Source organism: Onychomys torridus, chromosome 7 (genome assembly GCF_903995425.1).
Source record: "Onychomys torridus chromosome 7, mOncTor1.1, whole genome shotgun sequence".
Taxonomy (NCBI): Eukaryota; Metazoa; Chordata; class Mammalia; order Rodentia; family Cricetidae; genus Onychomys; species Onychomys torridus.
In genome coordinates, this window is record NC_050449.1 from 101,830,263 (window position 1) to 101,853,704 (window position 23,442).

Consider the following 23,442-nt stretch of genomic DNA (forward strand, 5'->3'; position numbering starts at 1 on the left):
TGCTGCTTGCTGGATTTGTAAAATTAGAATTGTTTAACACGCGCACACACACACACACACACACACCATACTTTGCTTTTTTTAAAATCATCTTTTCCCCCTCCCTCACTTTTTAGGAAAAAGAAATACATTAATTTTTAAGTGGGTGATTTTCAAATGGAATAAAATAATTGTCTTGGCTTTATTTCAATTGACAGGTGATTCATCCCAAAACTGATGAGCAGAGATGCAGGCTTCAGGAAGCTTGCAAAGATATTCTTCTTTTCAAAAACCTTGATCAGGTAACATCAATTTTAAATATATTTTTATTATAATGATACTTTAGCTTTTTCCCTATTTGGCATTTAAGCAGTTTTTAACATGTTAGTCACAGTTGAATTAGGCATGTATCTTCAGATTTGTCTATTTACAAAAAAAGTTTGCTTTTATTCTGTTGATCACTATAATGAAGATACGGTTTTAAGACAGAGTCTTGCTGGGAGGTCTTTAATCCCAGCACTCAGGAGGCAGAGGCAGGCGGATCTCTGAATTCGAGGCCATCCTGGTCTACAGAAAGAGTTCCAGGACAGCCAGGGATACATAGAGAAACCCTATCTCAAAAAAACTTTTTTTTTTTTTAAAAGGTTATTGGGTTTTTGGGTTTTTTGTTTGTTTGTTTTATGTAGCCTTGGCTAGCACTGTAACTCCCTGTGTAGACTAGGCTAGCCTCAAACTCAGAGAGATCCATCTGCTCCTGCCTCCTGAATGCTGAGATTAAAGTCATACACTACCACACCTACTGATGTGGCTTTTAAATGCCTTTAGTAATACCAGTAATTTAGAAACTATGTAATTTAATTATGCTGCCAAGAAAAGCCAAGGTACCATGACCCTGTTCTTGTCACCATAGCAACTAAGCCACTCAAGTGTGTGATTGTTTCTCATGTTTCACATATGGGATTCCTTGTAGCTTGTGTATCTGTAGGGTTTGACACAGGATGTGTGGCCAAGTGTCTGTCTCTGTCTCTCTTTGTGTGTGTGTGTATGTGTGTACATGTATCATGGTATACATGTGGAGGTCAAAGGACAACGTATAGAAATCAGTTCTCTCCTTCTGCTATGTGGAATTTAAGTCATCATATTGTTAGCAAACACCCTTACTTTCTGAGCCATATCATTGGCCCTCCACTTTATTTTTTGAGACAAAATTTCTCATGGAATTCACTGGTTATTAGTTAGCTAGACTGGCTTCTAGTGAGTACTGTGAATCTTCCTGCCTCTGCCCACCTACTGCTGGGGTTATTTATAGATGCACCTTTGTGCAGGTGCTGGGGATTCAAACTCAGGTCTTCATGCTTTTGTGGCAACTGCTTTACCCACCAAGCTGTCCTCACAGCCCCAGTTGTTTAACATTCTGTCTATAGCAGTAGTGAATCTGCAGTTTCTGCTTTCTCCTTTGCTTTGAGGGCCAAACAGCATGAATGACTAAGATAATAGACCTGTTTCTGGGAATCTCAGACTGTTCAGAGGCAGGAAGATTGGGATTAGAATTCCTGTACTACTGAGCCCTCAGGAAAGACTGAAGACCTCTACAGCTCTTCCTGGAATCTTGTGGGCCTGAGCTCCTGACTAAAGGGAGTCAACCGTTTCTGGTATTTGTCAACCTATCTGTTAGTCGTCATGTTTCTTATAGAATTACCCACAACTTTATTCAGAGAGTCCAAGACTGAATAAAACAAAGGCAGTGAACTGAAGGAGCATCCTGTTTATCTGGAATACAGTTCGGTGATAGCTGTTTTCCCTGAAAGACCAAGCCATGTAAATGGAGAGGGGACTTTCTTTTTTATTGTTAATAAAGGCATTTGTCAATCTTGTACTGTCAAATTTGTACAAAGTTTTATTTCCCAGTGTTAGAAACACTTTTATCATTTTCTTACTGAAAAATAATTGATCTGGGCATGACGAGAACTTATGCCAGCACTCAGGAGGCTGAGACAGGAGGATTTCAGATTGAGGCTGATCTGGACTGCACAGCAAGACCCTGTTGGAAAAATAAAAGAAGGAAAGTGAATAGGGAGGGAGGGAAGAAAAAGGAGCCTGAGGTTTTATATTGTTACATTTTTCTTCCATTAAAATTTTTTGTTTGTTTTTGAGCATGTTATATGTGCATGGTGTGCATGTTCACATGTGTTTTGGTGTGGGCTAGAGGTTGATGCTAGGTATTGTCCACTTTATATATTGAGGTGGGGCCTCTCACTTGAACCCAGAGCTTGCCAATTTGCCTGTTGTAGATATGCAGCTTGCCCCAGAGGTAATCTGTCTCTGCCTCATGGGCACTGGGATTATAAGTAAGCTGCCACACCCACCTCACATTTCTACATGGGTGCTGGTCTCTACACTTGAGTGGAAAGTAGTACACCCACTGAGCCATCTCCTCAGCCCCATTTTTTCCCATTTTTATATTCATATTCCATATTCAACCTTACAACAAAACATAGCTAGCTGTACTTCCTCTGCTACATACATCTACCCATCTCTTGCCAAAGGGACCAGCATAATTTTTTCTAAAGAGCCAAATAGTAGTCATCTCTGTTACAACTTTAGCTCTGCTGTCTGACATCAGCACACTTTGACCTGAATACTCTGATGTGCATGTCATTAACTAGAGTTTAACTTATGGATGGAGTCTATTTGTTTTCCTTGTACAGTACTAGGACCTCACACATGCTAGGAAGTGCTTTAGGTTTCCTGACTAGCCTAAAGTTCAATATGTAGAGTAGGATAGGCTTAAACTCACACATGCTGCCTCTGTGTGTACTGCCAAGTCCATCCTTGAGCCTTCTTATTTTCTATTTTGAGGCAGGATCTCTGTTGCCCACACTGGCCTTGAGCTCCCTCTCTAGCCCAGTAGTCCTTGAGGATCTTCATACCTTCGTCTCCCTAGTAGCTGAGATTTTAGGCCTGCACTATCGGACCTGGTGGAAAAATGCACTAATCTTAAGTATACATTCAGGTTTGACAGATTGCATGCACAGGTAATCTTTAATCAGATACATAATGTTGTCCTCAGCCTCAAAATGTACTTCTCATGTCTTTCTGTGATTAATGCTACCCCTCCCCATTTTGGAGGCAACTACTGTTTTGCTTTATTTCACAATTGCCTAGTTTCATTTACATTATAATTATACATAAATAGAATTCTACAGCATGTATTATTAATATTAGTATTATTGTTTTGGTTTTTTAAGACAGTGTCTCTCTACATAGTCCTGGCTGGCCTTGAACTCACTATATAGACTTGCTGGCCTCAAACTCACAGAGCTTTGCCTGCCTCTGCCTCCCCAGTGCTGGGATTAAAGGCGTGCGTCGCCATGCCTGGCAAATTGCCTATTTTACACACTTTCTGCCGGGAAGATAACTTAGTAGCTACACAAATAGGAGGGCCTGAGTTTGGACCCCCAGCACCCAGATGGAAACCCTACATGGTTCCATACATTTATAACTGAAGCACAGTGGGAGTGGAAACCTTCAGATCCTCAGAGCTCACTGGCCTCCCAGTGTAGCCAATCAGTGAACTCTGGACTGAGTGAGAGACTCTGACCCAAAAAATAGAGTAAGGAACAGTGGAGAGAATATACTCAGTGTCAGACTCTGGCCTCCACATGTATGCACACACATCCCCAAGTACAAATGTACACACAATTCTTTAAATTTCAAATTTATAATAAAATCAAAAGAATAGTAAGATGAACACCTGCACCTTTAAAGCACTGTGTTGTGTGATGTCTGCATACAGCTTATGCCTGTGTGAGGCCAGAGAGGATGGTAGGTGTCCTGCTTGTCACTCTCAGCCTCATCCCCTTAGTCTCTCAGGAGCCTGACACGAAGCCTCAGACATTCTCCTGTCTTTACCTTTCACCCTTACCTTTCTTATGTAGGTATAGGGATTTGAACTCAAGTCCTCATGTTTGCACACTTAAGCACTCACCTGCTGAGCCAGCTACTCAGCCCTGTGTGCCTTTGAACAGTTACCAAGTTTCATCATTTACTGTTCTCCTCATATCTAGGTCTGTGTGCAGCGAGGAAGAAAGAAGGATTTTGTCTGAGCTCTGTATCCATATGGAAGACTTTATGACTTTCCATTACATGATATTTGGGGTACTTTAATTGTACATTTTTTATTTGGTTGTGTGGGGTTTTGGTTGGCCTCAGATTCCCTGTGTAACTGAGAATGACGTCAAGAGCTAGGATTACAGGCATATGCCACCACACCCAGCCTGAAAATTAATGATGTCCTTTTGGTGATACTGGGGATTGAACTCACGGCCTGGAGCATGCTGGGCAAGCACTCTACAACTAAACTATACTCCCAGCTCTTGGTTCTGTTTCTCAGTCAAGACACATAATGTTTTTGATTGTGGTGATGTCATTTTGTTCCCCTAGTTTCGTCTCCTCCAGTGTCAAATGTCCCCTTTCCCAGACACCTCATTCCAGTTTCTAGAGAATGCAGGTTACAAGAAGAGCTGCTCAGAAGAAGACCCTCCCCCAGACCAGACCTAAGATGTCCCTTAGTTTGGATTATACATGAACATTTGAATGTATTGCCAGTATTTTTTCTCTTTTTAGATTTTTTTTCCTTTTTGTTTTTTGTTTTGTTTTGTTTTGTTTTCCGAGACAGGGTTTCTCTGTGTAGCTTTGCGCCTTTCCTGGAACTCACTTTGGAGACCAGGCTGGTCTCGAACTAACAGAGATCCGCCTGCCTCTGCCTCCCGAGTGCTGGGATTAAAGGCGTGCACCACCACTGCCCAGTTTTTTTTTCCTTTTTCTTGGCAGTATTTAACTAGAAAATTTCAGGAAATGTTGATCCATGTTTTACATGAGAGTGGATGGTACATAGTAGCAAGTATTCAACACCCATGGAACTTCAGAATTAAAGATGGCTTCTGGCATTTTATTTTAGGAAGCATAATCACTCTGACAGAAATTACATGGAATTTCACAAAAATAAAATCATTCCACTCTAAGTTAAAGGTGCTTTTTGTTTGTTTATTTTTTATATTCTGGTCCTGAGAATTGAACCTAACTAAGCTGGTGTGTGTGTGTGTGTGTGTGTGTGTGTGTGTGTGTGTGTGTGTGTGTGTGTAGGCACAAGTTGAGGAGGGATGCATGAGAATGTAGAGGCCAGAGGGGAGCCTTAGGTGTTATTCTTTAGGTGCTATGTACTTTTTCTAAATATGGTTTTTGGGGAATAAGAATCTCAGGCTGACTGAGCCATCTCTCCAGTCCCCCCACCGTCTTTTTGTTTGTTTGTTTGTTTGTAGACATGGTGTTAAGTATGCCAGACTGCCCTTGAACTAAGTAGCCAAGGGTGACCTTAAACTTCTGATCTCCCTGGGTTTTTTGGGTTTTTTGTTTGTTTTCTTCAAGGCAGGGTTTTGTCGCAGCTGCTGTTGCCTCACCACCACCACCAGTCCCATCTCCCTGGGTTTTTTGTTTTTGGTTTTTTGTTTGTTTGTTTGTTTTTTGGTTTTTCGAGACAGGGTTTCCCTGTGTAGTTTTGGTGCCTGTCCTGGATCTCAATCTGCAGACCAGGCTGGCCTCGAACTCACAGAGATCCACCTGCCTCTGCCTCCTGAGTGCTGGGATTACAGGCGTGCGTCACCACTACCCGGCTTAAAAGTTCTTTTTTTTTTTTTTTTTGAGCTGAGAATCAAACCCAGGGCCTTGCTCTTGCTAGGCAAGTGCTCTACCACTGAGCTAAATCCCCAACCCCCATGTTGTGTGAATTTTAAAATGGTTTTATAATACAAATACCAGAGCCAGATAGTGGGGTAAATGCTGAAAGATCAGAGAGACAAAGGAACCAACCATAGCCACTTCTCACCTTGTCAACTCCATGAATCCTCTGACTGAATGTCTCTGAGTCCTCAGCTGAAAGGGGTCCAGCCGAAAAAGGGTTTCACCTGAAAAAAGTGCTTAGTTCCTTTCTCCTTATGCCTTATATACCTTTCTCTGCCCAACCATATTATTTACTTGTAGTACTGGGATTAAAGACCTGTGATGCCCAAGTACTGGGATTAAAGGTGTGTGCCACTACTGCCTGGCCCAATTTCTCTCCTAGGCTGAGTCAGTCTCATGTAGTCCAGGGTGGCTTTGAACTCAGAGGTCCAGGTGGATCTCTACCTCCCAAGTGCTAGGATTAAAGATGTGTGTGTGCCACCACTGCCTGGCCTCTATGTTTAATCTAGTGGCTTATTCTGTTCTCTGATCTTCAGGCAAATTTTATTAGGTTACATACTATATCACCACACCACTTGTCCTTCTGTGTCTGTCTGTCTTCATTTAATATGATACTGTCCATTTCCATCCATTTCCTACAAACAACATTTCATTTTTCTTTATTTACCTTATTGTGTAGGTACCATATTTTCTACTCCCTCTCACATATTGATAGGCATATAGGCTGATTTCATATTTTGGCTCTTACGAATAGTAACATAAAAATGAATATGTATTTTTTTTTTTTGTCTGTTGACTTCATTTCCTTTTGATGAATACCCAATAATGGTATAACTGGATCATAGGCAGTTCTATTTTCAGTCTTCTGAGGAGCCTCATACTGTTTTCCATAATGGCTCTACTAATTTACATGCCTTTTTCTTCCCATCCTCAGCAGCATTTGTTAATTTTTGTAATACCCATTCTAATTAGGATGGCATGAAGTCTCAGTGTGGTTTTGGTTTGCATTTTCCTGATGACTAAGGATGTTGATATTGAGGCTCTTCCATTTTCTTTTCTTTCTTTTCTTTTCTTTTTTAGACAAGATCCCATACAAATATTTTAGTCTAGCCTTGAGTTCTGCCTAGGATCCTGGTGAGCTGCTGATCCTTCTGTTTTATTTCTCCAGAGCTGGAATTAAAGGAGCGCTGATACTACCAACTGAGCCTGGCCCTAGCTAGCCTTCTCCGTACTCTCCCTCCTCCTTTCTGTTGAGACACGGTTTTCCATTCCTTAACTCTGGCTGGCTGTCCGGAACTCACAAGAAAGCCACCTGCCTCTGCCTCTGCTTTGGTTAAACTTTGCTTGACTTTTAAACTTCTTTTAATAAATATCTCTTCAGATCACTTACCTGTTTATTTAAAACTTAGCTGCCCTTTTTTCATCATTTTAACATGATTTTGGGCGTCTAAGAGGTTTTGTTTGTTTAATTTTTCTTTTTTGACGTGATGGGGATTGAGCCTAGGGTCTTGCTCATGCTAGGCAAGTGATCTATGACAGAGCTTTGCCCTCAGCCCTGGTGGTTTTTCTTTTTTTTTTCTTTTGAGTTCTTTACATATTTTGGATATTGATTCTCTGTCAAATGAGTTAGCTTTTTCAAGATAATACTACCTCAAAGAATTGGCAAGCTAGACTCAAGCTAGACAGAATAATAAAAAATTCCAGCCAAACTCACTGGGAGTGGTGGCACACGCCTTTAATCCCAGAATTTGGGAGGCAGAGGCAGGCAGATCTCTTGAGTTCAATGTCAGCTTGGTCTACAGAGCAAGTTCCAGAACAGCCAGTGCTACACAGAAAACCATCTTGAAATAAACAGCAAACAAACAAGCAAATAAATAAATGAGCTCCAACCCCCCCTGGGCTGGATAGTAAGACCCTGTCAAAAACAGAAGGGGCTTTTCGGTGTTTCTTCTCCCCAGTGCTGGCATTAAAGGCGTGCACCACCGTGCCCAGCTGATCATTGCACTTTCTCAGAAATGTAAAAGCCATCTGTTCTCTTTGTGTCTACCTTAGGAGCAGCTTTCTGAAGTTCTCGATGCCATGTTTGAAAAGATAGTCAAACCTGATGAGCATGTCATCGACCAAGGAGATGATGGAGACAACTTTTATGTCATAGAACGGTAGGAGATGCTTTGTGATTACTTGGCCACACTTCCTTGGATTCCTAATTCAGGACAGAATCCTCATCCCAGAGAGGTCTAGTGCCAAGTAAACAAGCTGCCCAAAGCCTTTCAAGGGATTACAGCTGTCTTCTGCTGTCCTGAGTCCTGAGTAAAACCCCTATTCGGAGGAGATATGACTTCTAGTTGAAAATCTTCTTTTTAGCTAGATAAAGAGTGTCAAGGGGCGGGGAGAAAAGAATGTCATGACGTGCTTTGTAAACATGCCATTTGCCAGTGTTCAATTGAATTGATTCCCCAAAGAGTATCTGTGACTGTGTATTGTTGTGTGACTGATTTCCAGCTTGCTTTGAAAAATGAATGTGTCCCTTATCTCCATGCCTTCAATGCTTTCTCACTCTGCACCAACTGTAAGCCATGTTGGGAAAAATAAAGCCTGGGTTTACTTCCTAACTTACTACATCTTAGCCTCTTGAGTTGGTAGTATTCTCCTGAGCAAGAGTGGGGATTCCTTCTGAATCCTCAGTTCTAAAAGAAGGAGTTTAAGATAAGAAAACATTATCATTTCTTCAATTATTCTTTAAAGTGAAAAAAAAGTTATTTTTTTAAAGCTGAGTGGTGTGGGTGCACACCTATAATCCCAGCACTCAGGAGGCAGAGGCAGGCAGATCTCTGTGAATTCAAGGGCAGCCAGGTTTGCATAGTGAATTCCAGGTCAGCCCGAGCTACACAGAGTGTCAAGATTTACTTTTATCCCAGCACTCAGGAGGCAAAGCCAGGCAGATCTCTGTGAGTTCGAGGCCATCCTGGTTTATAAAGTAAGATCCAGGACAGGCATCAAAACTACACAGAGAAACCCTGTCTCAAAAAAAAAAAAAAAAAAAAAGATTTACTTTTATTTACTTTTATTTTTGTGTATACATATTTATATAAATAAATTTTGTGTTTTCATAAAAAATAAAGGTTATTATTTTTATTTATGTGTGATGGGACGTGGTAGGTGGGAGGAGTGGGGCTTGTACATTTGAGTACAGTGCCCACAGAGGCCAGAAGAGGGCATCAGATAGATCCCTTGGAGCTAGAGTTTAAAGGTTGTGAGCTGTCTGACACGTTGCTGGAATCTGAACTTGGATCCTCTGGAAGAGCAGTATGTACTTTTAACCACTGATCCAGCTCCCCAACCTCTTTTTTCCTTTTGAAGTGACTTCAAAGTTTAAAACCAAACAAAACTTACTACAAATAGTATAAAAAGGTTCTTGTAAATCCAGCCCCCCAGGTTTTAATGTTCTGGCATATTTAACATATCAAATTGTTCAGAATAAGTTCCAGAAAGGTAAGCAGGTGTGATTGTCTGCAGGTCCCTTTAATCAAAGCAATAGGGATTTGGAAGCAGGAGGTTCAGGAGTTCAAGGTCATCATCATCTATGTAGCAACTTCAAAGCCAGACTGATCCATCTGAGGCCCTGTCTCCAAACAACCCAAAGTCAGTTTCAGATGTACTGTTCCTATATCTCTGAACGTCTCCACCTGCATTTCCTAAAAATAAGGCCATTCTCTTAGGCATGCAACACATTTTAAATCAGAATGAAAAGAACATTTGTAATGCTTTGCAGCCAAGGTGTGTAGGCCTTATTTAGAATCCCCCCCCCCTTTTTTTTCTTTTTGAGACAAGGTTTCTCTGTACAGCCCTGGCTGTCCTGGATTGCACTCTGTAGCCCATGCTGGCCTAGAACTCACAGAGATCAGCCTGCCTCTGCCTCCTGAGTGCTGGGATTAAAGGCATGCGCCACCACTGCCCTTCTCTTATTTAGAATTTTCTAATTACTTCCCCAAGTTTTGGGATTCTTATACTGGGTCATCAAGTAACTGCTAAAATTTTAAAGTTATTTTGTTTTTTACATTTGTCCATTTGTTTTGTGTTCAAGTCTCTTCTACCATGTGGGTCTCAGAGATGGAACTCAGGTTCTCACTGGCCCATGTATATATCTGTGTCTGTGTGCATATATGACACATATGTGCAGGTGCTGGTAGAGGCCAGAAGTGGGCAGTGAGTGCCCTGGAGCTGGAGTTACAGGAGAGCTGCCTGGCATGAATGCTGGGAACCTAGCTTTGGTCTTCTTCAAGAAGAACAAGTGATCTTAACTAATAAGTCATTCTCTAGCCCTCTTCAAAATTGTTTTGTTATAAGACAGGGTTTCTTTATGTAGTCCTGGCTGTCCTGGAACTCTGTGTATTCTAGATTGGCCTCAAACTCAGTTTGCCTCTGTCTCCTAAGTGCTGGGATTAAAGATGTGTGCTACTATTCCCACCTTCTAAATTAAAAAAAAAAAAGTATGCATATGGGTGTTTTGTGTGCATGCTTGTCTATGCACCTCTTGCATACCTAGTACCCCAAGAGACCAGAAGACACCGTTGTATCCCCTGGGATTGGAGTTATGGATGATACCTGTATATCACATGTATACTGATACACCATGTGGATGCTGGGTTCAACCCAGGTCCTCTGAAAGAGCAGCCAGTGATCTTAACCACCAAGTCATCTCTCCAACTCCCTGTTCAAAATTTTGAATGAAAAATTTTACAACTTCCTGTTTTAACTTTTGGGTGCTTGATACTAGGGGCTAATTATTAGAATTAAAGGAAAATTTTCCTTAATTTTTTAAGTGTATGGGTATTTTGCCTGTGTGTATGTCTGTGTACCACATGTATACCTAGTGCCCACTGAAGCAAGAAGAGGGCATTGGATACCCTGGGACTGGAGTTACGAATGGTGGAGTTGCGTGTGAGTGCTGGGAATTGAACCCGGGTCCTCTGGAAGAGCCACTGGTGCTCTTAACACTGAGCCATCTCTGAGCCTCAGAACAATTGTCTCTGTGTAACTTTTGCTGTTATTAATATTGTCTGGTGGGTAGCCCCACACATCTTTTCAGTATCTTTCTCTCTTTTGGAATGGTTTCATAGGGACTTACTTGTGCATCTGTGTTCATATGTGTTTGTGATACCACATACCTTGGTGTGGCTGCACCAGTGTTCGGGAGTAAAAGGACAACCTCAAGTGCTATTACTCAGGTGCCATCTAAATTAATTGAAACAGGCCTTCTCATGGGTCAGGAGCTCCATGATTAGTATAAAAGAGCGAACCAGCAAGTTCAGGGATCTGCCTGTCTCTGAATTTCTGGTACTAGGATTAGAAGTACATGCCTCCACAACTGACGTTTGCTTGTTTTTGTTTGTTGAGACAAGGTTTCTCTGTGTAGTCCTGGCTGTCCAGAACTCGATCTGTATACCAGGCTGGCTTTGAACTTACAGAGATCCACTTGCCTTTGCCTCCCAAGTGCTGGGGTTAAAGGTGTGCACCTTCACCTGGCACACAAGCGCTTTACCAACTGAGTCGTCAAAGCCCTCAAATGATCTCTTTAAGTTACTTGTTAATGTGTTGTTAGCTCAGAAACTCTGAAAAGTTTGTTTGTTTCTGTGGTTTGTTGAGCATGCCTATCTCTCTAAATGTTCATCATTTCTGAGTACTTTTCTTGAGCAATAATTTGCAACTAGTAGATAGAAAGTTGTCTCATTATTTTAATCAGTTCTATCCTTGTTTCCAACAAACCATGAAAGAAATACTTTACAGTCAGTACTTTCCACAGAATGCTTGATAAAATTTAACATCTTTTTTGTAATAAACTGTTTATCAGGCAAGATATAGTGGCTTATCCTTGCAAGCACTCACGAACCTAAGGCCACAGGTCAGGACTTCAAGGCCAGCCTGGGCTAGGCTGAAAGACCCTGTTCTCCCTCCATGGCCAGGAAATACTGATGGGGTAACTGTGCTCTCCATTTCCGGTCAGTACTGTGCCAGAAGCCCTAGCCAATGTAATAGGCAAAAGTATACAAAGTCAAATGCACAGCTGGAGACATGGCTCAACAGTTAAGAGCACTGGCTGCTCCTCCAGAGTATGTTTCAATTCCCAAAACCCACATGGTAATTCACAACCCTCTGTAACTCCAGCTCCAAAGAATTGGACGCCCTCTTCTGGCTTCCTTGGCACTGCATGCACATGGTGCACAAATATTCATGCAGGCAAAACACCCATACACATAAAATTAAAAACAAAACAAAATCAAATGCAAAAATCATTTGTATATTTTCACAAAATTATGTTGGTTATTCCCTTTTGAGGAAGGATGTTATGTATCCCCTTAAACTCACTGTGTAGCTGAGGATGATCTTGAATTTCTGATCCTCCTGTATCTAACACCTGAGTGCTGTAATTCTAGATGTGCACCACTATGCCTGGTTTATCTAGATCTGAGATCAAACGCAGGGCCTCCTTCGTGCTAGGCAAAATGTCCCCAGCTCTGCCCCCTGTTGTGTTTTATAAGTATCAGTCAGTCTTAAAACTTGATCAGAAGTAATTAATTATTTCTTGTCATTCTTCTAGGGGAACCTATGACATTTTAGTAACAAAAGATAATCAAACACGCTCTGTTGGTCAGTATGACAACCGTGGCAGTTTTGGAGAACTAGCTCTGATGTACAATACCCCGAGAGCTGCTACCATTGTCGCCACCTCAGAAGGCTCCCTTTGGGGATTGGTGAGTGAGAGAAATGCATGGTATAGTGTTAACTGTCTTTTATAGCCAGTTATCTGAAAAATATGCGGTAAAAGGTCTCATGTAAATGTATTTTTCCATTTTCCTCACTGACTTAGCAACAAATCTTTTAAGTTACAGGAACATGAGTGGTCTGTAACCTTGTAGTGACAGAGTTCTTGCTACATTTTTGCTTGTATTTATTAGGCAATTAGAGAGCGAGAACTCTGTATTAAGTAGTCCAAGAGTGCAGGCTACAGAGTGAGACTCTTTCACTAATACAGATGTGCACACCAAAGAGGAGGAGGAGGAGGAGCAGTAGCAGTGGTGGTGGTGTTAGGGAACCCTTTGCTAGTTAGCACTTTCCACATCTGGTTGTATCGAGAGCAGTTTGCTTTATGTTCAGTCACTTGTCATTTTGTCTACGCCATGTCCCATAGACTTAATTCAGGAATGCCAATGACCATATTCAGGGAAATGGGATTTTGCTTTAAGTAAAATACTACTGTGGTTCTTGTATCATATTATCCACTGTTTATCTCATTTCTTTTTGTATTAAGTTACATGTCTATAATCTGTAACTCTTCTTTCACAAATATCTTATAATACAAATTCCATATTTTACTTTTGTTGTTGCTTTTCAAGACAAGGTTTCTCTGTGTAGCCCTGGCTGTCCTGAGACTCACTCTATAAACCAGGCTGGCCTCAAACTCAGAGATCTGCCTGCCCCTGCCTCCCGAGTGCTGGGATTAAAGAACAAGATCCCTGAATCTAATCTCCTTTGTTCAGCCTTTTTTTTTTCTGACCATTAACAATAACAACTTGTAACCAACCCCCCTTAAATGATTACAAATATCCATAGCCAATATTTTGAAAATGTGGGTGTTGTTCTTTAGACTACTTTCTGGGGGCACTGGTATCTTTGGAGAAACCTTAAGAATGGGATAACAGTGAAGTCCTGACTGGAGTAGTCCCTGAGATTGGACCATCTCAGCCAGCAGCCTTGAAGCTGTTTGGATGCACAATTTTGAGGAGACTGTAATAGAGACATTTTGAAATGCTGGATCAGCTGGGTCATCCATTTTCATTGGTGTTTGGGTCCTTTGTTCTGAAAATACAGAAACTTTTAAAAATAACATATGTTACAAGTATGGAATATGTAGTGTACACATGTCAGTTAAAGATGACTTTTTTGGTGGTTTTTTTGTTTTGTTTGTTTGTTTGTTTTTTGTTTTTTTGAGCAGGTAAAATATACATGGGGCTGGAGAGATGGCTCAGAGGTTAAGAGCACTGCTTGTTCTTCCAGAGGTCCTGAGTTCAATTCCCAGCAACCACATGTGGCTCACAACCATCTGTAATGAGATCTGGTGCCCTCTTCTGGCCTGCAGTCATACATGCAGGCAGAACACTGTATACATAATAATTTAGCAGCTTTCATAATCCAGTGCCTCTTAGCAGTTATTGCTCCTTCCTCAGCAGTCAAACAATTCAAAGACAACACAAAAACATACAGGATCCAGACTCTCTGTGTAGTTCCCATCTTTACATGCCTTGTTATACCTTTTCATTACTTTATTCCTTTTTTTAAGGATTTTACTATAGTTAAACTTTCTTTATTCCGCCCCCCACCCCCCAGAGCTGAGGATCGAACCCAGGGACTTGTGCTTGCTAGGCAAGCGCTCTTCCACTGAGCTAAATCCCCAGCCCCTAAAACTTTCTTTTTCTATGACTGTCTATACCTTCTCTTTTCTCTTCCAAGCCTATGTACATTTTAAAACACACTATAACCTGTTTAGAGTTGTTGTTTTTTTCCATCTTGATATGACTTTACTTTGTATCTATAATCTTTTCTGTCTGCATGAGCAAAACTTAAACCTGCCCTGAGGCTTAGTTTATGCCATGCTGGCAAGGCTTGGTTTGGAGTCTCAAGCCCAAAGGCAGTAGCTGGGAGATGCCTCTGTGTTGTGGCCCATGTGAGAGCCTGTGGGAACCCACTATGTGGCTTAGCTCACGGTATGTTGGCAGCTGCCAGGAGACGAGTCTCTGCACTGCTGCTGGCATGAGAAACATGAGACTAGGACGTGGAGTGTGGCTCCTGTTTTGTGTGTTTAGATCCCTTTTTTAACCTTTCTCAAGTGGATGTAGGTACTGGACATTTGGGCACCAAATTTGTAGACAGAGTTTTTGTTGGGACTGTTGGCTCCCAAATAAACACACATAGACTTAATATTAATTACAAATTCTTGGCCAATAGCTTAGGCTTATTACTAACAAGCTCTTACATTTTAAATTAACTCATATTTCTTATCTACCCTCTTCCACGTGGCAGTACCTTTTATTTTTATTTTATTAGCATGGCATGTTCATCTCCTGTTCTCTCTGCATCTGGCTGGCCACTCTCTGACTCTGCCCTTCTTCCTTGTCCTTAGTCTGGTTCTCCCACCTAACCTTATCCTATCCAGCTATTGGCCAGTCAGCTTTTTTATTAAACCAATCACAGCAATAAATCTTCACAGTGTGCAAAGGAATTATTCCACAGCAGGCTGCTCTTCCATAGGTCCTGAGTTCAATTCCCAGCAACCACATGGTGGCTCACAACCATGTATAATGAGATCTAGTGCCCTCTTCTGGTGTGCAGGCATACATGCAGGCAGAATACTGTATATATGATAAAGAATCTTTAAAAAAGAAATATATATATATATAGTGTAAATTTCAATGAAAAGGGGATAATCATATTAATATCGGACAACAGAACAAAGAAAATTGCAAGGACAAAGAAGAGCAAACACTACTTAATAATGAAAGGTACAGTCTACCAGGAAGGCAGAGCATCCCTCAATATGTGTACAGTGAACAACAGCAGCTTCCAAGTAACTAAAACTAATAAGAGATCTAGCCGTATCCACATTACAAATGATGCAGACTGGCCCTCAACACTGACCGGACTACTTGCCGGAAAACCAGTGAGGACATAGAAGAGCTTAACTGTATGAACCAGCAGGATCTAATTAAGATTTATAGAAGACACACAGCAGAATGTGTATTCTTTTTAAGAACATGGATGGCCACCACAATAGATCCGATCCTGGAATGTAAAATTAATCTTAACAAATCAAGTATTGAAATCAGTATGTATTCTCTAGTCATAATAATAAAGATAATGAAATTCTCATTTGAAGATTACATAACACACTCATATTTTTGGTTGTGAGCCTAGCCTTTAACAGCTGAGCCATCTCTCCAGCCCTAACATACTCTTAATATAAGTAATGTAAGTAAATAATTAATATAAGTAATATAAATTTAAAAAGTATATAAGTAAAAAAGGAAGTCTCGATGTAAATTATTTAAAAATATAATGGACTATAAAATAATCCACCTTCTGGTCTGACATGAAGTTATGGACGTAAGAAAGGTGACTGTGTCCGAGCCTGGCACAAGTTAGATTCCTGGAGAGCAGCAGCACCAGCCCCTGGAGTTAAGGCATCCTTGGTTAGGATCCCTGCCCTGCCTCCTGCTTGAAACCACTCCAGTCTCTTCACCCTGATGTGGCTCGTGACCCGTGAAGATGCCTCTGGGTCTTGGCCTTCCCCTGCTTCATTCAGTTACTTTGCAGGCTCTGTCTACTCGAAGCTTCAGTCCTATTTCCAGAGATGGAACTTCCAGAAGGTTCAAAGGCCAAAGCTTGTAAACGCCTGCTGAGGATGAAGCAAGAACGGGGGCGTCCCAGTCTCTTCCTTTGGATTCTACATTCCTGCTTAAATGAGCAACTGTCTCTCTGGCCATCACACTTAGTCAGAGGATAAATTCCTGGCAATCATGAGTGAAAGTAACATTACTTTTCTCATTTGAACTTCAGGGCTGTTTGCCCTCTTGTACACTTACTGCCTGTGGGAGTTTCCTCTTTACTGTTCTGTTGGCTACTACTCAAATTTAGGTGGGCATCTTAGGGTTTTTGGTTTTTTGGTTTTTTTTTTTTTAATTTATTTATTTATTATGTATACAGTGTTCTGCCTGTATGCATGCCTGCACGCCAGAGGAGGGCACCAGATCTCATTCTAGATTGTTGTGAGCCACCATGTGGTTGCTGGGAATTGAACTCAGGACCTCTGGAAGAACAGTCAGTGCTCTTAACCTCTGAGCCATCTCTCCAGCCCCCAGGGTTTTTATGCTATTCACAGCCACAAGAACTGGCCTTGTACAGCATAAAAATGAGAATTCTGGGAAGTATGAAATACTGTTCTGTTGGCTGCTACTCAAATTTAGGTGGGCGTCTTAGGGTTTTTATGCTATTCACAGCCATAAGAACTGGCCTTGTACAGCATAAAATGAGAATTCTGGGAAGTATGAAAGCATGTGTACAGATGATCGACGATCAGAATAGGCTGGGATGTAGCCCAGCTGGTGGAGTACAGGGAGTCCTGGATTCAGACCCCAGCACTGCATAAAACCAGACATGGTGGGGCTGGAGAGATGGCTCAGTGGTTAAGTACACTGGCTGCTTTTCCAGAGGACCCCTGTTCGATTCCCAGCACCCACATGGCAGCTCGCAACTGTCTGTAACTCCAGCTCCAAGAGTTTTGACACCTTCACACAGATACACACACACACACACACACACACACACACACACACACACACAACACCAATGCACATAAAACAAAAATTAATTAATTCTTAAAAACCAAACCAACAAAAAAATCAACAACAACAAAAAAACAAAAACAGACAATAATAGCACATTCTTGGGTTACATGGTGAGTTCAAGAGCAGCCTGGCTTACACAAGACCTTGTCAACAATACACATAAATACATTGGTAGGACTGGAACCACAATACATAAATCGCTGAAGAAAGTCTCAGTTCTTAACAGCTAGAAATACAGTTTACTTTTGTAATTGTAATGATTTGGTAATATACGTAATTTTAAAATGCTGTGTTTTTTTTTAAACAACATCCAGACATAAAGAAGAGAACTTCATAATTATCATTTTCTCACTCTTTTTTTTTTTTTTTTTTTGCGATAGGATTTCACTATGTAGTACTGGCTGGTCTCAAACTCATATAGGGATCTATCTGCCTCTGGCTCCCACGTGCTGGGCTTAAAGGCATGTGCCATCATACCTGGCAGCAGTTTCTCAGTCTTAATTGCCCTCTTTCTACAATATTCTTGGCCTAGATTGGCCCAGAAAACATACAGAAATTGAATTCTAAAGATAATGACATAATATTCTAAAGTATGAAAGTAGCCTGTTATGTGATAAATTCTTACCTAACCTTAGAATTCAGATGCAACCCATGGGAGCAGTCAGAATGAGGGCTCCTATCAGGCAAGCAGGTGGAGAAGACAGTGGAGGTAACTAGATGCCAGAGCTGTGAATAGTGCGCTGTGGCGCCTGGCGGTGGAGGGTGAAGGGTATAAGTGACTCTGCTGATTAGGTAAATGGACTGAGCTCACAGGGATCTAAAGGCATGTGCTGCCACCACCCAGCTCCACAGCTCTTTCACGTACCAATTGCCATCTTGAGTGCCTACCTACCTATCCTCCTGTCTTTTCATCCATTTAACCTCCCCTCCCTCAGGTCCCCAGCAAATGTGTATTTTTCCTGCAAAATTATCTTCCATCATCTACTGTGATTGCTCTTTTCCCACTTAGAATGTCTGTTTTTAAGACTTAAAATTTAGCCAAGCAGGGGTGGTGCACACCTTTAATCCCAGCACTCAGGAAGCAGAGGCAGGTGGATCTCTGAGTTCAAGGCCAGCCTGGGCTACATAGTGAGTTCCAGGACATCCAGGGCTACACAGAGAAACCTTGTCTCGAAAAAGGAAAAAAAAAAAAGACTTAAAAAATTTTTTGGACAGCACTGGAGATTGAACAGAGGGTGTCCTGCATTCTAGACAACTAGACAAGTGCTCTATCACTGAGCCACACTCCAAAACCATTTTATTTTATTGTGAGACAGAACTAAGTTGCTGCAATGGGCCTAGTACTTTAGACTCTTCTGTCTTACCTTTCTGAGTGGCTGAGATCATAGGCTTACACTGCCATGGCCTGGAATCCGTCCTAGAAATGATTGTAGCATTTGCTTTCTGTACCTTGACCTAGTACATTTCAGTTCAATTGCTATCTTGAACTAAACACTTAAAATCCCTATATATATATATATTCCCAGCACATATCAACTGCAAAAAATTTTATATATTTTATGCTTTGTTTTTGTTTTTGTTTGAAATAGGGTCTCACTATCATCTGGGCTGACTCAGAACTCACCATGTTGCCCAGAGTGGCTCCCTGCCTCAGCCTTCTAAGTATTGATTATGACGTGGGCTCTGTATATTTTGTGTTGTCTCCTCATTACAGTTGCAAACCCCTGGAGGGCAAGAACAGCCTGATTATTTGCCCTTACTTCTGCCTTTTCTGAAGGGTGTCTTTGGCATTGAATGGCACAGGTATTTAACGGGGGTTTTGTTTGTATTCTATTCATGGCCCATAGGTGGCACTCATTGAACACAACAGGCTGCAGTTTTGGAGGCTTCTGCCTAGCACAGGTTAGATTTTCTTCTTCCAGCATCAATAAACCCTGTGGATACATTGGTTCCCATAGGTCTCTAGTGTCTGCAGTGGTCCAGCTATTTAAACCATAGACATTTTCTTACAGACATGTACTCGAGTGCCCCTGTGTTGTTTGTTCTTGTAGGACCGGGTGACCTTCAGAAGAATCATAGTGAAAAACAATGCAAAGAAGAGGAAGATGTTTGAGTCATTCATTGAGTCTGTGCCACTCTTTAAATCACTAGAGGTAAAGTCTGAGTAAGAGTCTGTTTATGATTTAGGAAAGGCTTTAACACTGCTCTTAGGTTTCCAATAATACTGTTCTAACCTAGGTCTGTAACCATGACACTCAGTCACGGTTTTTCCTTACACTATATAACTGTGTTATGTAGATGTCAGAACGGATGAAGATTGTGGATGTGATCGGAGAAAAGATGTATAAGGATGGAGAAAGAATAATCACTCAGGTGAGTTGGGGTCTCACGCAGCCCCTTTCCTGGGAGTCATCATCTAAAGGAACAGTGTATCACTTGTGGGCAGAGCATGGTAATGCACTCCTGCAATGCCAGCACTTCAGAGGCCAAAGCAGTAGGTTCATAAGTTCAAGACCAGCCTGGGTCACATTGTATTACTCTGACTCCAATAGAAAACAGACTTAGCTGGGCAGTGGTGGCACATAGCTTTAATCCCGGTACTCAGGAAAGAGAGACAGGCAGGGCTCTGTGAGTTTGAGGCCAGTCTAGTCTACATAGAAAGTTACAGATTAATCAGAACTATGTAGAGAAACCCAATCTCAAAAAAAAAAAAAAAAAAAAAAAAAAGCAAAGAAACATGTCGTCCACTACTGGAAGCTGTGTCGCCTACAAAGACCTCTGAAGTTCCTTGGTGTCTTATCTCCGTGATACACGGAGATCTCTTTCTGCCCTTTTTCCATTGAAGTACTGGGAATTGAACTCTCCGCTAAGCAAGTCTTCCGCAACAGCATCCTCAGCCCTTTTTCTGTTTGTGTTTCGAGACAGGGTATTGTCAAGTTGTCCTAAACTCAGAAGCTCCCTGAGTCACTGTGATTGCAGGCATGTGCCACCAGGACCAGACTTCCATTCCTTCTGTGGGTGGGCTTCTGTTGGACATTATTTCCTTATTTACCCAAAGTAAGCTTTATTAATCTCTATTAGAATCCAGAGAAAGAGCTGGAGAGATGGTTCAGAGGTTAAGAGCACTGGCTGCTCTTCCAGAGGTCCTGAGTTCAATTCCCAGCACCCACATGGTGGCTCACAACCATCTACAATGAGAAAACTGGTGCCCTCTTCTGGTCATACATACTGTATACATAATAAATAAATAAATCTTTAAAAAAAGAATCGGGAGAACACTGGGGGCCTATGCCCTGTGTTGTCTCTGCTGACACAAAGCAGCCTCTTGATGACATGCCGCTAGAATCCTCAGCATTCACGATAATCCGATCTGTGTGATGTCTTGATTTACCCTTTGTGTCTTTTTCATAAGTTATTTTTGGATAATGTGAGATCCTCACACAGTGACCTGGACCATTATAATTAAAGAAAGACTGCAAAGTGGGCATACTGGTACATGCCTAGAATCCCAGCACTTAGGAGTGGAGGCAGGTAGGTAGGAGTTCAGGGCCACTCTCAGCTACATAGCAATTTCTCGGTTTTTCAAGACAGGGTTTCCCTGTATAACAGCACTGGCTGTCCTGGAACTTGTTTTGTAGACCAGGCTGGCTTTGAATTCAGAGATCTGCCTGCTTCTGCTTCCTGAATGCTGGGCCTAAAAGTGTAAGCCACCACAGTCTGACTGAAATATCTTTTAAAAATATTGTGTGATACCCAGGTGGTGGTGGTGCATGCCTGTAATCCCAGCACTCGGGAGGCAGAGACAGATGGATCTCTGTGAGTTCAAGGCCCACCTGGGCTACCAAGTGAGTTCCAGGACAGGCACCAAAACTACACAGAGAAACCCTGTCTCGAAAAAAAAAAAAAAAAATTGTGTGATAATTCCCGTTGTCTGCTATATTTATGGGTTGTTTTTGTTGTTGTTTTGTTTTGTTTTATTGGTTTTTCGAGACAGGGTTTCTCCGGAGCTTTGGAGCCTGTCCTGGACCTCACTCTCTGTAGACCAGGCTGGCCTCAAACTCACAGAGATCCACCTGCCTCTGCCTCCCGAGGGCTGGGATTACAGGCGTGTGCCACCACCGCCTGGCTATGTTTTAATTACATGTAAGTAGTCTGAGAAACTTTTCCAGATACACACTTCCCTGCCAGTGGGTCTGACAAGAGCACTGAGAAGGTTGAGCTGCGTTGGGCTCTGTCTGCCCTAACACAGTTGGGTTGAGGAGGAGTTTCAGGTCAGAGTGAATCCAAGGCCTATAGAACTGGCCCCAGCAGAGTTTGGGAACTAGTCAGACTTAGGATGGAAGAGAGGGAGAAAGTCCCACTAGAAGAGAGGAAACACTGACGGAAGTATGATGTTCATTCGAGTTACATCTCCGAATGGCTTTGCTTTCTAGGTTCCTTATGTAATTAAGATTAGGATAAAAGGACTGAAGTGATAAGCTCTGTGATAGTGCGAGTGAGAAAAGTGAGGGTAGAGAGAAGGAAGTGATAAACCACGTCATTTCCTGGAGGACATATCACTGGGGCTGGGCCTGAAGAGTAAGTGCAACTTCTTTTACAGGCTGTTTGAGACTCAGTTGTTGCCTCAAATGTACAAAATATAAACTCCATGAAATGTTTATGTTTACTTTGTTGTTTATAAAGTAAAAGTTTGTTTACATTTATATTACATACTTATTAAGGCAAGGGACTATATGTATTTAAAAAACACATTTGTTCTGCTTGAGGCATAGCATTTAAGTCATTCTCCACATTATTGCACATCAGCACCAGTGTATGACATGCCATCTGCATAAGAATGCTAGCGAGAGCCAGGCAGTGGTGCATGCCTTTAATCGCAGAGGCAGGTGGATATCTTGAGTTTGAGGCCAGCATGGTCTACAGAGTGAGTTCCAGGACAGCCAGGGCTACACAGAGAAACCTAGTCTTGACAAAAAACCAAGGAAAAAAAAATGATAGCCAGTGAGGCTGGGTATGGTGGCTCATCCCTAGGAGATTATCTCTCATCTCACATTATTTGCCCGGAGTTGAATTGTATCTGAAATTCCACTCGTCATGTGTGCATACTGGTGTTCTCTTTCCTTCCTTATAATCATGTGCCTCCTTTGCTCAGACTGGCCAGAGGCTTGTCAGTTCTCTTGCTCATCTCTGTGACCAAATTTCTGATGGAAGCAACTTCCTGAAGAGAGGGAAGGGAGGTTTATTCTGGCTCACAGTTTCAGGGAGTGTCAGTTCATCACAGCAAAGGAGCTAGTTGGGCTGCGGTAGCTGGTCCCTCACAGTAAAGACAGTAATCAAGGAACAGATGGAGAGCAGGGCTGGACTATAACTCTCCCAGGCCTACTTCTAGTGACGAAGGTAGGCTCCACATTCCAAAGGATCAGTTACTTCCCAAGAAAGTATTATCAGTTGGGAGCCACGTGTTCAAACATGTGAGCCTTTGGGAGACATTCCATCCAAACCATAATACAATACTCTTTTAGGTTTTTGACAGGGTATTGCTCTGTAGCCTAAGCTAGCCTCTAACTCACAGCAATCCTACCTCGGCTGTCCGTGTGCTATGATTATAGGCATGAGCCCTCAAGCCCAGCCTGGGACTAGGTCAATGCAGGCAAGTCATCCCATTTGGGGTATGAAGTGGTCAGTCAGAATTAGGAAGTCTGTCCAATCCATACCAAGCTGAGTGTGTGGTAATGCACTGGGGAGGCAGAGGAAGGAGGGTTGATGAAAGGTTGAGACAGACTCACCTGGCATACATAATGAGTCCGGGCCAACCAGATCTATGTAGCCAGACTGGTCTCAAAACAAAACAACCAACTGATAGATAGCACATGATTACTACTCAGTTGTCCGTGGTTTGAACACAGTAGCTAGTCCCTCTACCAGCTTTTGAGAACCCATGATCCCCATCTGTCCTTTCCTGTAGCACTTGCCATCCTCTAACACAGCTGTATCATCTACTGATCACCATATTTCTTCGTTAGTTTTTTTTTAATCCACTGACATATCCCTCATGTCGCTAGGACAATGCCTGCACACAGTGAGAACACAGTACATTATTTGTTGAATTACCTGAGTGGGTTGTTCAGCCAGGTAGTTTAATAGTAAACCAAGCAAAGGGAAAGCCTCAAGTTTAGAAAGATGGTGTCAAAGCACCTACTGCATCAAGGCAGAGAGAGACCCATGCTGTCCTTTGTGTATTTGGGGGGACGGACAGCCTCGAGTATCATTCCTCATATACAATCTACTTTAAAGAAACAATAAAACAACAAAACCCATCAAAGTC

General features: G+C 41.9%; 1 protein-coding gene across 2 annotated transcripts in view; it reads left to right on the forward strand.

The window, feature by feature from the left end:
* Positions 1-23,442, forward strand: part of Prkar2a (protein kinase cAMP-dependent type II regulatory subunit alpha) — a 77,166-nt gene that overhangs the window by 43,614 nt on the left and 10,110 nt on the right. For both annotated transcript variants that reach the window (XM_036193064.1, XM_036193065.1), the window contains exons 4-8: positions 198-281; positions 7,771-7,877; positions 12,317-12,470; positions 19,169-19,270; positions 19,416-19,490. In XM_036193064.1, coding sequence (XP_036048957.1) covers positions 198-281; positions 7,771-7,877; positions 12,317-12,470; positions 19,169-19,270; positions 19,416-19,490 — 522 coding nt within the window. The remainder of the gene's footprint in view (positions 1-197; positions 282-7,770; positions 7,878-12,316; positions 12,471-19,168; positions 19,271-19,415; positions 19,491-23,442) is intronic.